The following is an 18,238-nucleotide window of genomic DNA, read 5'->3' on the forward strand; positions in this document are numbered from 1 at the left end:
ACGAAGCTAGACAAAATAGACAGAACGACCGACAGGCATTGGCAACCGAGCTACAGCAGCAGCAGTCAATGGAGCAACAACAAAGGTAGCAGTGGCGGCATCAAAGGGAAATTCTAGACGCGTGCAAGTAAAAATAGCCGCCGCAACACAGACCGCGTAGCAGAGCAATGTGGCACATTGCAGGCGCTGCTACCATTGCAATGCCATGTTGACGGTGGTGGTTTAAAAATTAAAAATCAATTTGAAAAGTTTCTTTTAATTTACAATTTTCTTTCGCAATTTCATTATTTACTTTTGCGCTAGTTTCTTTCATTTTAATTTTTTTTTTCAATTTTTTTTCGAGGCGTCGGATTATTTTTCTTTCTATGCTTTGGTGAAAAGTTATGTGATATTCTCAAGTCTACTGCTGTTTCAGCGGTTTTTCGCGCAAAACCAACCGCAGCAACTGGAAAAGTATTTCGAATGTGGCAGCAGCTCATTAGCGGCAACGTGCAACAAATGCGGGAAGCGCAGTCAGCAGACGTTGAAGGAGGGCGCATGAACAACGTGAATCACCCGACATCAGCTGCGTAGCCACAGCCATGGCACGGTATTGTAGTCACTTCAAGTGGGTGGCTGCTTTGCAAGGCGTTGCTGCGTGGTGGCGCAGAAGTGGCCATCTACTTAAGATTTTTATTTAAATTGAGAAAAGTTTTTGCCATTTGCATCGAGGCGACAAATTTGTGGGACAGCTGCCAGTAGCAATCACGCACTTGGCGACACAATAGCTAACAAAGCACAGCACGTCACATACACATGCGCTCACATAGAAGAAGTGATGCCACAAGCCAGCGTAGCGCATGGGCACCGCAAGCATGGCAATAACAATGACATAACATTACATTTGGGATTTCGGCAGGGACAAGCGAGCGAAAACGAGAAAAGTTTTTCGTGGAAATTTTTGCCAAAATTAGTATTTTCTCCAAATGAGAAAAAAAAAAATACATAAGAATATATTCAAGAAGACTACACAGCTTTAGTGGAAGAGATGGTGCATTGAAAACAAAAAATCTGTTAAATCTATACCCGAGGGGCGACTTTTGAGTGGCAGCAATGCATTTTGCTACATTCAAATTTATCCAAAGTCACAAACACTTATACACACATACATATTTATTTATTTAAGAATTTCTTAAAGACATTCGAGCTATGCAGCTAGCAGCACCGCAATGCAATGGCATTTTAATGAGGCGCGTTAATTTTGGCAATCGAGTTAATTAATTGAATGGCAGGCAACATCAGCGCGCCGAGACACAGACAGCCACTGAGGCAAGCAGGCATTCGCTAAGGCAGACAGTAGGCAGGCAGGCAAGCAGTCAGACAATCCCCAGTAGCTGCTATATATACACGACCAATCACTATTTAAGGCGCTGAATGGCAATTGACAGTTCTGCCTCGTGTGGCATCTGCTTTGCTGCGCCATGTTGCCCCAATGCATGTCTGCACCTCAACGTGCTCTGTGCGGCTGTGACGTTTTCAAGGTGCAATTGCAATTTGCATAAGAAAAATTAAATTGCCAATGAGTTTAAAAATCAATGAAAATTAACGGTTATTTATATTTAGTGACAACCGTTTATAGCTTGCATCTACGAGTGCAACTAATTAGATAAGTATATGAAAACTTATGGACCTTTAAAAGTTATACAAATTGCAATATTTATGTACGTATATATCTATAAATCGAAACTGTTGTAGAAAAGTAAGCAAATGAAGCATAAAGGAAACTTGACTAAAAATTTCAAGGTTGTTGTTTGAGTGTAATAATGATAATATGACAAATACTAGCAATTGTAATATAAATACGTATAACTTTTTACTAATGGACTGGGAATTAGCAGAAAATTTATTTGAATTTGAATGTCTAATAGTGCCGGAAGTCGTTTAAATATAGTAAATATTTATGTACTATAGTGCAATAATATTACACAGCATTTTGTCGCCAGCTTTAGTTCGTCTTAATTGATATAATTAGTAGCATAATTTAATGAAAAAAGTGAGGACTTTTGATAATTTCTGTTTGATATGAGAGAGGAGGAAAGTTAAGAACAGCTGTCAGAACGCTGCTTAGAAATTGTCTTAAAACTAAATATCGAAAACTAGCCCAGATAAATGAATAAACCATATATTACAGTTTGTTTTCGATAAAGGCGAAAATTTTAGCCAACCGCCTGAAAATGTCAATTGTATATAATCAGACAATTCTAATAATGTTAAATTAAACCTTCAATTTAATACAAAAATAATTATTTTTTTATTAGAATTTTTTATTTTTATTTAAAATTAGGAGTTAATTGTCAGACAATTTAAGTTGTTATACGGATGATAAATATTTAAAAAAATCAGTTTCTAAAATAACAAAGTTACAGCTTGTTAATGCTATAATTAAGTAGGTAAGGTAATAAGAGGCTACTACTGGAGCAGTGTGAGTTCGAGGAGGAATTTCAATATAGAATGGGTATATTAGATTCATGATATTTAAGTGGAGAATATTGGATTTACATAATTATTGAAAACTATTAATTTCAAATTAAACGAAATCTGTCCATACAAAATACTTAGCATTTTTAAATTAACTCAATATCCATGAATATGTAGCACATTTCATTTATTTCCAAAGCTTTAAATGCAAAACCGAAACATCATCGAAAGCTTTAAAATCAAACGAAAATCTTTACCAAGCCTAAGCTTATCGCCAAATCCTTAAAGCAGGTACATAAGACGCTTTACAGAATGGAGCGCCATAATATAAAATGTGTACATATGCACCGCTGTATTTTGCCTCAATACAGTGAAGGATATTTATGTAGAGAGGTGGTACGAGTGGTTTGAAACGACCGATTCGGGAATATTAACGCGAAGCCAATTTGCAAAATTTATTTTTATTACACTTTAACGCAGCTGGTTTCTCTGCGATAGCAGTCGAATATTGCGATTTTTGCAGTTTATGTGTGCTTTGTTGTTGCATATTTTTATTTGCGGTAAATGCCAATTGTCTGAGGCGTATGGAAAGGTTCAGACGTACTAAATGCGTATAGTGGGGCAACCAATGAAAATTCGCTTTGATTTTGAAGGTAAAGAACACAAAGAATGGCAAGGTTATTGTAAAAATTATTTTATAAAAGCTGCAACATTTGTTAGCTCCCCCATTTTACACATAAAAATATACATACAAATACATACTTATTTGTGGCAAATCTATATTTAAGGCAGTTGAACAAGGCAAAGTCCAAATGGCGCTCAAAAGCATCCGCTCCACGCACAGCTGTTGCCCACAAGTCTCCCTAAGCGACGGGGTTCAAGCAAAGTCGCTTTTGTTGTCAGCCGCACCACTCGACGCCATAATTTTCGTACAATAAAAACGCAAATCACTCAAAGTCAATAATCCTTCCGGTGGTGGTGGCGCGGCTGTATTGCCGCTGCTGTTGCTACTGTTGCTCCACACAGCCGAATCGTTGGTGGGAGGCAAGCAACGCGCACTAGCAACCCCCAATAGTGAAATCACATACAGGCAGGCAGGAAGCTAGTCAGTCATTTCGTCAATGTATAGGAGTATTTCCATGTGCTCCACATGCAAAGGGCGCTTGGAGGAAATTTGTTGAGGGAAGGGCACCCCTCTGGCTTTCGGAGTCGGAAATACTAGTATATGGCTTTTAGGCTTTTTATGAGCTTTATTGCCCTTGTAGTTTTTATAGCCTTGTCTTTTCATTAAAGTGTGCGCATATATATATATACAATATATTTGTGTGTGGGTGTTAGTGTTTGCCGGTGGCATATGCAAACGTTGGGCTATGCACAACTTGTGGCGTAGTTGTTGTATTTTTAGCATGGCCCTTTTATTCCAACGAAATGACCAATATATTGGCCAACAAATGACGAATTGACAGGCAGTGTGTGGCACAGTTAAAGGCCACTTGTAGCAACCGACACTTAAACACACATACACACATGATGTAGGTGTGTGTGATTGTGTGGGTAAATGGTATTAATAGAAAGTGTTTGAGTGTTTGTGAAAGGATCGTTTGAGAACTTAATTTGCCATAAAGTGCAATTTAGGCTGGACAACAACACCGCCGTCAACAACAATAACAACGACGCCGTCAAAGTATGGCAGCAAATATTTTTTTACGGTTACACATACCCACATTCGCACTGTAATTCAAATTTGTTGCGGTGCCGTCATTAAAATCAGCACTGGAACCATTCATGGGCAATGCTTGCAACAAAAGCAACATCCAAAAACAAAAAAAGTAAAAAAATAAAATAATAAATATGAAAGAGTAGAGAGTTGGCGGGTGCTATTCGCTTTGTAGGAGTAGACTCGGAAGATCATTGTATTGTTTGTGTTGTGATGTTGCATGCCGCACACATATGGTAGAGTGGCGGCAGTCGCGAGAGGTCTTTTTTGTTCATAAGTTGGATGCGTTTGTTGTGGCCTCATAATTTAGACACTTACTCCGTTCGCCAATTGGATGCAGGTTAGTGGAGTTGAACATGATATAGATTTAAGCCACATGCTAGAAAGTTGTGGTCTGTGCAATTAAATGTTATTTTTGAAGGAACTCAAAACTTTTATTTTTTTATCCATAGAATTTTAAAATTTGATTGAAAATTTTCGTTTTAGGTCAAAATTAAAGGATATTAGTTTGATTATCGAAATTTTTAAAGAGAAAGTCGATATATAACACTCTGCCAAGTGTTGCAATTAGCTATTGAATAGTAAGTAAAAATATATTGTTCCGTTTTTCAGAATTAGTTTTCGCAATTTAAATATGTATCTTCGAATTTTGAAATTGAGCATATTGAAAAAATCAATATTAATTATAGTAAGTTAGTTCCAAAAAAGAAAAATATATAGATCTCATCTTCGTTTTTTTCTTATTTCGATGGTGTATAATATTTTTGGTCCAGCTTATATGACAGAAAAGTATTTTTTAAATATCAATTTTTTTGTTTTTTGAAGAACTGGTTTTGACCTCTTACAGCAGCTATCATATCAGTTTGACATATAAATTTTATACACCAAAGTAGTTAGAGGAAAAACGTTGTTAATATTGATATATATAATTAATTTCGAAGATACCTTCGAAAAACAAAAAAAAACTCTTTTTCTATTGTCATTGAAAAGTATTTTTGTATTTTTGGCAAGTTCAGTAAGACTAAGGATTGAGATTGATTCAGTGTTTTGTTTCGATTGACAGTTAGTCAAAGAAAGCGGAAGAAGCAATTATTATCTTAGAGATAATTTCAAAATGATAAAATTATTAATTTAACTATAATATTCTGTAGTTCCTCTGCGCTGTATATAGTTGTGATTTCTAACCGCTGGTTAGTTAAAGTATAGTATATAGTTGTAAAGTGTATTTTAATTTATCTTGCGGTTAAAAATTCGAATTGTTGGAAACCTGTTGTAACTCAAAGCGGTGCGCCATATTTATCATCAGTATGCTCCTATTGCCATCACGACACTTTCTCCCATAAAATGTATTATCATCAAATTTATCTTACGGTTAAATTTTATCGATTAAAGGCGAATGCATTGCACAATAAGACGTCAATTAAATCGCTTAAGGTAACTGAAATGCAAATAAGAAATTAATAATTTGCCTTAAGGTAAGGCACACGAGGCAGCAATTAAGAAAAGGCTGGCAGCGCACGGCGGCTTTGCCATCATCAGTGGCGGCCGCTGCGACAATCGTATCATGCAACTGTAATTACTATGCGAAAACATATGTGCGCATCGGTATATAGGTATGTGTGCGTATACGAATTTTATTGTAATCGCACTGCCCAAAATGGATATTTCCTAACGCAACAACCGGGTAGTGTCACTGGTTTGACGTCCCTTGCCGCCGCCACTGTTGTTTGGCCTGTAATCTGTCACCTTGCGGCTGCCTTAAGCAACATGCAGCCTTCCGACTCGTCCAGCCGTATAACCGTATAGTAATACAAGCAATTAAAATGCAATTTCATTGTTGAATGACCACGCCATTCATGCAACATTGGCAACACAATCATATATTTGCAGTCACATGATCACATTTGCAGTTATATTATATATACCGGCATATTGTATGTCTTCTGGTTGAATCATTCGCCTGCCTTGCTGTTTTGTACCTTGTCGTTTGCCACATGCTGTTGCATGCTCTTGCATATTATTATTATGCGAATGCAACGTGATTAATAATGCATTGCTGACCATTTAACTGCGCGACGTCGCATTCAAATTGCATTATTCACTGTGTGCGCTTTTTCACATCAAGCATTGTATTGTTAAACGATATAGTACATATGTGTATGTATGTGTGTGTGTTGCAGTAGTTCTTACACAATACCTACATTAATATTTCTTTTTCCATAAAATTATGTTGCATAAGCCACATGTGAGCACAGTGATGCTTACATACATATGGAAATACTATATGCTTATAATGTGTATATGTTGCAAGTAGGCAATGTTGCAATATTTTGTATTTAACCTCTAAAGTTAGAGTTTCTTCTTGTAGGCGAAACTCAGGTGCGTGTTTGTTTGTATGTATTTATAAATGCTGCCAACAAAACTGATCGCCTTCTAAGTCTAATTCGAATATCTCAGCTGGGGCTCAAACTCGATTTCATTGAAAATCACAGTTTGTCATTCATTTGTCATGCAATAAGCCAATCAATTTATTGCAAATGACATGCAAGATATTGCAAGACTTCTGACATGACATGTTATTATCGCCGCTAAATGCATTTTAAGTATATTTATGATTAATCTATGAACTTTGCTTGATGAACAAAAAATAAAAATAATTTTAAGTCATAAAGTCTCCGTATCAATACTGAAATTTTTTAAAAGGGTCTGTATCTGGAGTTTACGGATGTTGTGCGGTTTCAAGACAGTTGAAACAAACTATGTTTTATAGGTAGATAACAGACGAGCTCAAAATCTATCTAAGGATCGTATTAAAAATGTATAAACAAGCAGTGTTTAAGGGAGTATTATAATCTAAAAATTAAAAAAAAAAAAATTATTGTATTTTTTATATACTAATTATATATTTTTTATTTAGCCAGTCTTAAAACTTTTATCTCTTTTTTCTCGAAACAATTGCAACTCAACCTTAACTTATCGCAAGAAATTCCAGAATTATGAATTTATACTTAAAAAAATCGTTATTGTTAAAAAAAAAAACAAATAGCAATACAATTTTGGATTATATCATGATTTTACAGTTTAAAAAAAAGTTACTAAAACATTTTTGACGTAATATAAATATATTATATCTTCACCACTAAGAAAACTACATTCGAGGTATTCATTTCGTTTTTGTCTATGAAAATGTTCTATGATAACACCAGGAGCGACTACTTCTCTGTCTTCAGACAAACTGCTAGAAAATGAAATTGGAAGAACCAGCCAGAATATGAATTGAAAATTCGGTAAAATTGGGTTGGACTTTGTGGTTGATTAAATATATAATTTTATTAGTATTATTATTAGTAAGCAGTTGTTCTACGTCCTCAACATTGCAGTTTTGCCTTGTCTCAAAGCGACCATTTGCTATAGACACAAATGTCATATTAGCAAAAAGTGTAGTCAGTTCCCACAAGTTATCTCAAAAGAACATGTTGGTTTTGTATTGCATGAGATTTTGTCCATGAGAAAGCTCTGTTTAAAGTGTGTGCCGCGTTTGCTGACTGTTGACCAAAATCAACAACTTGTTGATGATTCTGAGTAGTGTTTGGCCATGTTTAAACGTATCAGACCGGCATTTTTTTATTACTCCTAGCGACTATTGGTTGTTCGCAAATCTCAAAAAAAAAAGCTCACCGATAAGAAACTTCGCTCAAATGAAGAGGTTATTGTCGAAACTTAGGCCTATGTTGAGGCAAAGAACAAATCGTTCTACAAAAGTCGTATTGAAATGTCAGAGCGGCGCTGCAATGATTATATTGCTCTTGATAGAGATTATATTGATGAATAAGCAATTAGTAATTATACTACTGCAGTCGGCTTTTTGATAAACTTTTACTTGAAAGGCATTTTTGGTTCTCTTGCCCATATGATCCGATTTCTCGCTAACGAATGAAATCAGTAAAAGCTGCTTTGAAATTTGTATATGACATGTATGTATATATCTCTGTATACACATATGTAGTGTAAATAATAAATATTTATACCTATACCTGCTTGCATGTCCATAAGCGCGAAAAAAGAAATTTTGAATTCATTCGAAATTTTCGAACGGCAAATTAAGACATTTGTTATGATGTCAGTTAATATGGCCGACAGCTAAGCGACGCCCAGTCATTTGGCTTCGTTTTCGACTGCGTTTTTTCCGGGCTCGTTATTATTTTTGTTTGTCAAAAAAATAAAATCGTAACAAATACTTGGAAGGGTATTTGCAAAGAGGAAGACCAAAAGCGAATTAAAAAACAGCAGGACGTCCTGGTAGGGTTGTGTTTTTTTAGGCGACAGCTTACAAATGTATATGCATATGTGTACATATGTACCTAAGTGTATGTGTATGCAGCCATTAGTGGGTTTGAATATATTGTATAAGATACGAGTATACCCTGTAGGTAAATAAACTCATACATCATACAGCAATACTAGATTTTCAGTTATATTTTGAAGAAAATGAAGAGGGAGTAAAAAGCTTAAAAATCCGGTTTTTATAACCTAAACACGGTATATTAAGAAGTTTTTAAAACCCAGAGGGAAACTTTATATAAATTGATCAACCATAATTAAGTCCTTGTATGAGAAACTTTTGTATTTCTTCATAGATTATTCTCCAACGCAATGCTACAATTTTCGAACATATTGTTAAAGTTGGACTTATAGCTGTAGCTATAGGCTATTATCTACCAGACAATCTGATCGAAGAAATTGACGTGATTATATGGAAAAATTTCTTATTTGTCATGACTTCTTCGGACCAGTATGGCACATAGCTGCCGTACAAACTGACAGCTCAATATCGAGCTAAAGGTCATTGTATATACCTTTATGCTATAAGAAATTCCACTATGAATTCCACTATGCCTATAGTTCCTATCCTAGGATTTATATAATATATTATATTTCACATTTTGTATTGTAGTTTTTATTTAAAAGATAACATATTATATTTACATTATATAATATGTTATATATTATAATTTTATTTTATCGTTGTTTTACCAACATCGAAAATCAAAAAAAAATTTTGATTTTACATTTTTGCTATGCAACATTAATTGAGCAATTAACTACTGACTAAACCATTTTCCTACAGGGTAGCACATACACACGCCGCTTAACCACACATATTCCATTAATGGCAACAACTCAGTGAGTTGGTGTTCAAAACTATGTTTGTCTCCTTGTATTTGAGCGCAATTTGCAAATTGGTTGACACCATTCCAACGTCAAAAACTAAATTTGTAGCATGCGAATGCCCAGTTCGACGCTAACAATCATACACACATACTTACACACACACACATGCCGGCATACGTGATAACAAAAGCGACTAACCAAGCAAATCGACATTTCGCATAACAATGAATGCCATAAACAGATTAACGATAACGACACACGACAGTAGTGTGGCTGCAACGGCAGTGGTGCGGCAATCACCAGAGTGGCACCACTCGTCCAACAGACTAACTTGGGCGCCAAGCGAATTCATTTGAATTCGTCATTAGGAATCAAATATGAAAACGACTATGAAAAATATTCTCTGACACGCACTCGATGGCGGAAGAGTTAAGTGGACTCAGTATGTGTTTGGGCATATGTGTGTGTGTGGGTGTGCGAGTAGCGAAATTTGTAAACACATAATGACTCAATTTAGCCGCGCTATCCCATGTGACGTGCAACGCGAGCAAACGACGACAACAACCAACAAACAGCATGCAATCAGGCAAGTGACGAGCCAATGGATAAGGTGAAAGAAGTGCGACAACTGTGGTGGTCATTAAGTGGCATTTACGTAGAATTGTTTACTGTCCGCATGTGTGAGTGTATGCGTGTTTATATCGGTGTGTTGGTTGCGACGGCGGCGCAGAGCAGCAGACAAGGCGTAGCTGGACGGATTTCCATGTAATCAGTTGGTGTGTGATTAACACGTATGCGCCACACACACATCACACACACATAAGCGCACTAATGCGTCCGCCGACATCACGACTGAGCGCATTTTAAATTAATATTATTTGTATGTGTACGGTGGTGGTGTGGGGTGGCGTAGTGTCGGCGCTTTTTATAGGGTTGTTAGTGGCCGGCTTATGAATCGTTGTGTGCGTGGCTGTGTGTGTGTTCACTTTTTATTGCAGTGAATTCCAAATCACTTTTTTTTGCACTTCAGCAAATGAGTGCGAATCCATGTCGAGGATTACTTTGTTAAAGCGTTTGTTTTCGCTAGAATTGCAGCTGCTAACCGAAACTCCGCCGAGTCATTATGGTGCAAAAGGTGCGAGATTAATATATTGCTGGCAGACTATTAGTGCTTCGTGTGTAATTAGAATTAAATTTAGGGTCTGGAGTAACGATTAGGTTTCATAATGCATGCAGTTGTGCTGCTATTATCCAAAACTGGCCAATGTTTGCTGAAAAAAATCGTTTTGTAGCGGCCCTCTGATATTTTTCAGAAATAAACTTGGCAAAGCTGACAGAAGTTGTTCAAAACCAATTAACGTTTTAACATAAACAGCATCAGCGCTTAAGTGAGCGGACGAATGCATAAGCTTTTAATTGCTTCCTGCTGGTTGTTTTAGAAATTGTACCGAAGAAATGAAGAAAAAGGCTCTTCTGATCTGACGATTTCTAAACCGATGACTCGCATAAAAAAAAATCATATATATATAGAGGAGAAATATGGATCACATCAGGTTTAGAACTCTATCTCCAAAAATGATGTTGATAGAAAACAAAAAGTATATTGATAGACAGAACTATAATTGGAAACCGAGACAAGGATATGATCTTTTGTATAGATGACTTCTCATGTGGATATTACAGTTCAAAAAAAATATTCAGCAGCAATTTGAGAAACTTTTTGGTTTCGAACCAATGACGAAGCATATAGTAAACTGCTCTATCTCGGCTTTTCAAAGCCATGCTAATGTTGCAAGTGCATAAACATATTAAAAATTTGATTATGAAGAAAAAGTAGAATGGTAATTAGAGGTCATTAAATTTTGGAGAAAAGCAGTCTCTATTTTTTGAATGTTGAAAATAATTTTTAATTACTTCGAGAATATTTTTTTTTACGGAGCAATAGAATCTCAACTCAGAACTTAAGAGATTACTTGTGTCATAATATGTAAAGCAATAATCGAAATTGAGTAGCTCAGATGGCATTGAGTTACATATCAGAAAAAACCATATTTTGCCGGAAGAAATCTAATTCGTTTACCTGGAATCGACTGTCGCAGAAATCGACATGTTACAGGGTTGCATTAAAGTTCTAAAATCCTTATTGCTGGCAACTTGCAAATCAGTGTATGCTGGAGTATGGACCATGAAGGAAGAAATGCTTGCGGACCATAACATCGTTAAGTTAAAGAAATTTGCTTGCATTTTCTTTGGGAGCCTGGGAAACGTCGAAATATTTTCGAAGAAATCAGAAAACAGACAGTTACTTGAAGCAGATTGACATCCAATAATCGCTTTCTAAACTATGTTCATGTAATTTGGGATCTATCAGCATATCTATCAGCAAGAACGAGTTGATCTATAAACCGGGCCAGGAAATGAATAAACCTCTTCCCTAAAACACCAATGAAAAAATTCGTGCTTCATGAAGAGGGCTAATTTTTTGCTCAACAGCTTACAAATTGTTGCAGTAGTTTATTCTATCTTACCTTTAAAATTTTGATATCCTTAAGCTTCATATAGAAAACCTTTTTCTTTAATCCAACTCAATTGAAAAAAGTTTAATTTGTTGAACCTGTCGTTGGGTCACGTCGATAACAAGTCTAATTCTTTGTTCCCATACAACCATTTAACAAAAACTATTAAATTTTATAATTCCTTTTGGCAAATACACGTACTTCTGCGCGAACTAATATCTTATAAAATAATAATAAAAAAATAAAAAAGAGCTAACGGGTCGCTCATGCAACAAGTGGCAAGCCAAAGCAATCGCAATCAAGTTTCTTCCCAGCAACAAACACAGAGCACGGAGTACATCGGTGAGTAAGTAAGTGCGCTTGTGCGCAGATCTAAAAATTTGATAAATCGCCAGACGCGATCGAAGCGATAAATTATTACGCCATCGATTGTTATGGCAGTGGATATCGGCGCAACGCGAATCAAGTGGGCAGATTAAGATAGAAAAAGGGTAGGAAAGAAGCGAATAAAAAATTCGACGTTTTTAATTGAAAAGTGAAGAGCAAAAATAAATGTGCGCAATAAGAAAGATGAGATAACCGTCGATCGTATAGTTAGTGGACAAAATAGAGGTAGGCCTAACTGATATCCACCACACGAAAGCGAAGCTAGCGCCAATGTGCTGCTCTCATAAATCCTCATTTCACAATAAATTGCTGTTGAGACAGCAAAAATGCGAAACCCACCCAACGCCAGTAGTGTGGACACAGCCCACTTTTGCCTAGTAATCGGCTATTGTTATTGCTATTGTTATAGTTATGCTATACTTTAACATTCATAGACGTGTATATGTAGTTAGTTAGCTTTTGCGCTGATTACTCACCAATCGATCCATCTAGCGAGTAGGCATTGCGCTGCCATGCCCACGTACATAAATCACAGGTGGTAAGTCCGTCCGCGGCGACGCCGTCATCCAGGAATGGTGGGCGTGGTGGTGGCGGTACAAAACGCCCATTCCACAAACCATTCTCGCTGCTATCGAACGCGAGCGGCGAGTCGAAAGTGTCCTCTTCGATGGCATTCGACCACCAGTCTGCATCGTCTTCGGGCAGGTAATTATTACTCGCCGCGTCTGCGGCAGCTAGTGGACTAAAGCTGCTGCTGACGCTGCCACCGCCACCGCCACTGTCAGCATCCATCGTCGCTGTGGCAGCGAAATCATTGGTGTTGGTCGAGTCGTACGGCGATTGCAGCTGATTGCCGAAAGCGGGCGATGGTGTGACGGAGCCGTCGTGAGACTGTTGGTGGTTGAGGTGCGTGTGATGCACATTTTGCGCGCTGTTGCCGCCGCCGCCGCTGTTGCCGGATAGCGAGTCAAGTCGCGAGTTCGGGAACACTGTGCGCACAGTGGTGGTGGCACCGAGAAAGATATCCGCTCCAATTGGACCGGGCAGGCGGGGAAACATTTTCCGTACTGAGTTGAGTGGTGACAGCTGTTGCCAAGCGGATTACTTTGGCAGTAGCTGTCACTGGTTGACGCTTGGCAGTTGGCGGCTACGAAGTAGCGTTGCTTTTTTTTTATTGTTTTAGTCTATGATTAAGTGCCGCAGCTGTTGCCTTTGGGATCTGCAAGAGAAAGAAGTGTGGTTTGTTTGAGTTGAGAAGATTAGTGGCAAGGATTTGGTTATTTGTGAAATGTGTATGTATTATATCAATTTTGGTGTAGTATGGTGTTAGGCTGAAGAGAGGGCTTAATCAATACAGTTGAGACATGAGTTCAGTGATTTGGATTCTGCGGCAACGATTGTATAGGAAGTGTTTCCCAGAGAATTTTTTTTGGCATTACTATCAACTGTCTTCCTCGGCAGCTTAATTTGACAAAAAAAGAATTTTGAGAAAATTTTTAAGATCAGAAATCGGTCGGTAAGATTATGGACAACTAATTGTATCCTTCTTTGTCGAGTCAGCGAGACAATCTTCTTGTAGTAATAAATCAATATCAATATATTCTATCCTTAGAAACTACGATTTGACTTTACACATGCCTTAAACCTAATCAATCTCCAGGTACTTGAAATATATTGTGCTGAAAATTTTTCAGATTTTCTCTGAGACTTTTATGCTTACAATTTTTTCGCGTTCTGCTACGGCAAAGTGGAAAATTTTGTCAAAGATATTTGAAGTAGGAAATTATAAGGTGACTCCATAGCGCGATCTTTCACTCATTGTAAAAGACGTTACACCCCCAACAGAAGGTTTGTGCGAAGAGATTTTCGAGTTCACAGAGCGAGTTCGAATTTGTTCTTGCCCCATTTCTGACCTAATAAACTTTACTGGGCCAGATCCTTCCTTCAGTGCAAAACCTCAGCTGAGCCGTAGTACATGTCTTGTTGATATAGTCTTCAATATATTTTAAGTTTTCAAAACCGCAATTAGTTTAAGAATAAATATTTGCGATACGGAATAACAACTGCCACTCCTGCTATCCTACCTAGCTCACGTTCCACCACTTCCCGTGACACGTACAACAAAATTCGTGCAACTTTTACACTTTTTACACCAAACTTCAACAACGAATGCTTCGGTTTCGTTCTGCGTTCAATGGCGCTAATAGGCGCGAAACGCTATAAGCTCTCTCGCCGCAAATAGTGCGAGTGCCTGTGACTTGCTCGCTAGCGGTAGTTAGCCTGGTAGTGGTCTCTACGAGCGCGCGCATTATGATTATATCAAGCAGCGGTTCATAATTGTGCGAATCATTGCGGCGTTTGCGGTTGGATCGAAGCGTAAAAATTCGATTTTCTCAATTCATAATTTTTTCTGGTGCTCTGCTTTTGTGGTTACCACTGCGACTTGTTGCCGGTGTACTCACTCCATCAGCATTCGAGCACATACATAGCACTTCACTGTTTTATGACCAGAACGAATTGGTTTTTATTCGCAGCTAATACTTGTACCGCAGACGCAAACTTTTCAATATGCTGGAGCATTTCTTACGCCTCTATCTAATTGTTGTTGTTGTTTGATGCTTGTTGCCCACATTTCCTGATTTATAATTTTTTAAGACGAATCAATCACAATGATTATGATAAATGATTATGGCATTGTTGTTGTGCGCATGTGGTTATTTACTTTGTTGTTGTATTTTTTGTTTTGGCTTTTAACTTTTTTGTTGTAATTGACTTTAGAGAGTTACACTTGCGGTGGCTTGTTCGTTCGAATGCGCTGGCTAATGATCCAAAACGAATGTATATGTGTGTATATATAATATATATTATATCTATATATCTTTTTCGGGGTTTAATGGCGCGAAAGCGTTCACTTTCACATAAAATTTGTAAGCATTTATTTGAATATTTCCCATAATTTCGTAATATGCGTTGTTTGGGCGTTTTTTGCTTACTTCAAAATATCAATGGCTTTTGTGCGCTGCGTGTAATTTCATTTGATTGCAATCGATTTGTGGTGTAATCAGTAATTGATCCAATAAACCAGCTTTGTGTATGACCTCAATTGAAATAAAAAGTATGAAATATACAAAATTAGACTTGAGTTCATTTCGGTTTGGTCAGAGTGGGCTAAGGAGACTGAAGGTGTTTTTTGTTCAGCCTACCACAGATATCATTTGAAGAAGTGCACAGTTTTTTTTTATCTAATCCACGGCCATTAAAATAACTTGTGTTTCAAAAATAATCTATTTTCCCAATGCTGAAGAATTCATTAAAAATCAGTTTCCATGACGAAACCGCTAGACTTCGCTGGGTGATACATAATAGACTGTAGAGTCAGGTTTCAGCATTCGAATTATATAATGATAAGGTATATACATATCTAGACCTAAAGGTTTAAAATCTATAACATTTTGACAAAGATTAAAGATAAGTAATATTTTTCAGGTGCGCTCAATGCAAAATTATAATCTGAGCTCATATCATTTTCTAGCTTATATAGTTTCAAGTAACCCAAAGAAAGTTCGACATCGAAAAGCTTGCCTAAATAAAGTCATCTGATAACTGGTCGCCACTTCTCCACTCAGGGCGTTCTCTTTTATAAACAATTAGGAAGTAAATCGTAAATTTTGGCTTGGTATGACGATAATCTCACCTCAAAACTGTATTTCTTGGTACGGTTGCATCATTGGTGCACACATCAGATTACTTGATTCTGATGCGGATAAACAATTTTAGGTTATGGTTTTTGTCATATGTACAATTATATTATATTTATTTACTTTATGTTCAACAGTTTTTGAAATGAAACCCCTCAATTCTTGGTAGGTATACCTTTAGATGAACCTAGTGAATTGGCTGGTATTAATATTAGCCGTACTAAAAAATTTTCTAATATGCCCAAAACGCTTAGTCGCTTTATGAGCGCCTTTTGGCACACACCTTGAAGCTTTAGGTAACACAAAGAAGCAGAATTTACAGCTCTCTACGTGGCATTTTTCTCTATCTCTGGTGCTAGGATCAGCCTTATTACCTATCCTAGAGAGAAACTTTTTACCAATGCTTCCAATTTTATTGGAACGTCAACAAGTGTCCGAAGTAGACTAGTATTATAATTTTAGTATTATCAACTTTACTTAGAGGAGTAGTTGGGCCTATTATAAAACTTATCAAAAAGTATAGAATATAATATATAATAAAATTTGATTTCTTTTTTCACATACATACACACATAGTACATATTATTGTTCTCACACAGCTTACAAAGCTCCAAAAAATCAGCTCAGCTATAAATATAAAAAATTTACTGCCACAGCCGCGGCAATCATTGGCCAAAATCTTGTTAACAAGCTTCATTAACGTCATTTTTATATAACCTGTTGATATATAGTCGCCTAAGCGCGCCAACTGACGGATCAGCCTGCCAGGCAGCCAGTCGTAGCGCTGGCGACGCATGCAAATGCAACAACCACAAACGTGGTAGGTGCCTATGTGTTGCACGTTGCTGATTGTCGGCTTAAAAATCTGCTAGCGCTCAAATATATGCTGTTAGTTTTATTGTTGTTATTAATACAAGTACATGTACAAGCTGATGGCAACTGTTTTGCATTCACCACTCGTACACGTTATGGCAGCGGCAATTTTTCGGCGCGGCCGCCAGACGGCTTGTTGCTCTTAATGTTTGCCGATTATTTCGTTCATAAAATTGCCGCTTGCATGAATTGTTTTATACTTTAGTAAAATACATATTTTTTTTGACGAAGTCTTAATTAAAATTGGCATTTCGGTGGCGTTGATGTTTACGTTGACGTTGGCGTTGACTATTGCTGCCGTAATGACGGTAATATTGTTATGGTGTACCTGTTATTGCCGGCATTTAATCGGTACACAATAAACTAGGCGTGTTACTGATATAAGACAGCATCGGCGTGTGCATCTGTGTAGGTAAGTATGTGTGCATGTTGCTTGTACACGCCCACGTCTGTCGATTAAGCGGCGTAACGTTTTGAGTGCTTGTTTTCGGCTCTTTAGTTGGCATTTAGTGGCGGGTTCGCCTATTCGACTTTCTTGTTTTGGAGATATCGTTTTGGAAAAGCTGCAATTTTGCTGCAAATGTTCACTTTAAGCTTCCAATTTAGAGCTAGCTATGACTTAATATTACTTTATGCAAAAAAATGATTATAATTTCGTTTTAATTATAATATCGTTTAACTTTATCGCGTTACTTTTTGGAGAAGCAGAGATTCGAGTGGTTTGTCTCTTAGTGACAGCAGCGCCATATGATCAATATTATGGTTTGATGTCTGGAAATATTGTTTTCAATTCTCTACATGTTATCATCGAAAAAGTTAAAGAAACAATGTGTGAAAATCATCATGTTGCCATCAGAGAAACAGTGGAGGATCTCAACATCCCTTATGGATAGAATCAATATTATTGAAACATAGCCGACGCATTATTACTGTCGAAACTGTCCAGACAACTAGCGAATGGCGCTATAAAAATAAGCCGAAATCGAAAAAACCAAAATTCGTTGACGGCATTGAAGTTCGTCCTAGCCAAGGCTTGTAACAAGTGTATGGAATTGGGTTAAAAAGAGCATTGATGATAATAAAGCTTGGAAGTAAAGTACTTGAAAAAGTAGGTATAACGGACTAATTATTCACTGGACTGAAGGAGAGATGTACTGCCGTCTATACGATTGTAAAACTTTTGAACATATTCAATTGAGTTTGAATATCTTAATCTAGGGATCGCCTCATGGTTTCATATAGCTTCGTTATCCAAGCCCGATTATAGCGGTGGTATCGTGAACTATCATTCTCCGACAGCAGAATTAAGAACACGTTCTTGACCAATCGAAAAGCAAGCACAATTTTTACATCGTTGCATGTGATGAAGAGTTAAATTTTGCCCTTAAGAGATTGCTTAATCGCATAAGTCTCTATAC

The 18,238-nt window shown here is 37.1% G+C and overlaps 1 protein-coding gene across 3 annotated transcripts in view; it reads right to left on the bottom strand.

The window, feature by feature from the left end:
* The window catches only part of LOC106622943 (uncharacterized), a 252,322-nt gene that overhangs the window by 84,650 nt on the left and 149,434 nt on the right, over positions 1-18,238 (bottom strand). For all 3 annotated transcript variants that reach the window (XM_036364489.2, XM_036364488.2, XM_070111422.1), the window contains one exon: positions 12,726-13,468. In XM_036364489.2, the coding sequence (XP_036220382.2) occupies positions 12,726-13,308 (583 nt within the window). In that variant the 5' untranslated portion in view covers positions 13,309-13,468. The remainder of the gene's footprint in view (positions 1-12,725; positions 13,469-18,238) is intronic.

The sequence above is a fragment of the Bactrocera oleae genome, chromosome 6 (assembly GCF_042242935.1).
Source record: "Bactrocera oleae isolate idBacOlea1 chromosome 6, idBacOlea1, whole genome shotgun sequence".
In the NCBI taxonomy this organism is placed as follows: Eukaryota; Metazoa; Arthropoda; class Insecta; order Diptera; family Tephritidae; genus Bactrocera; species Bactrocera oleae.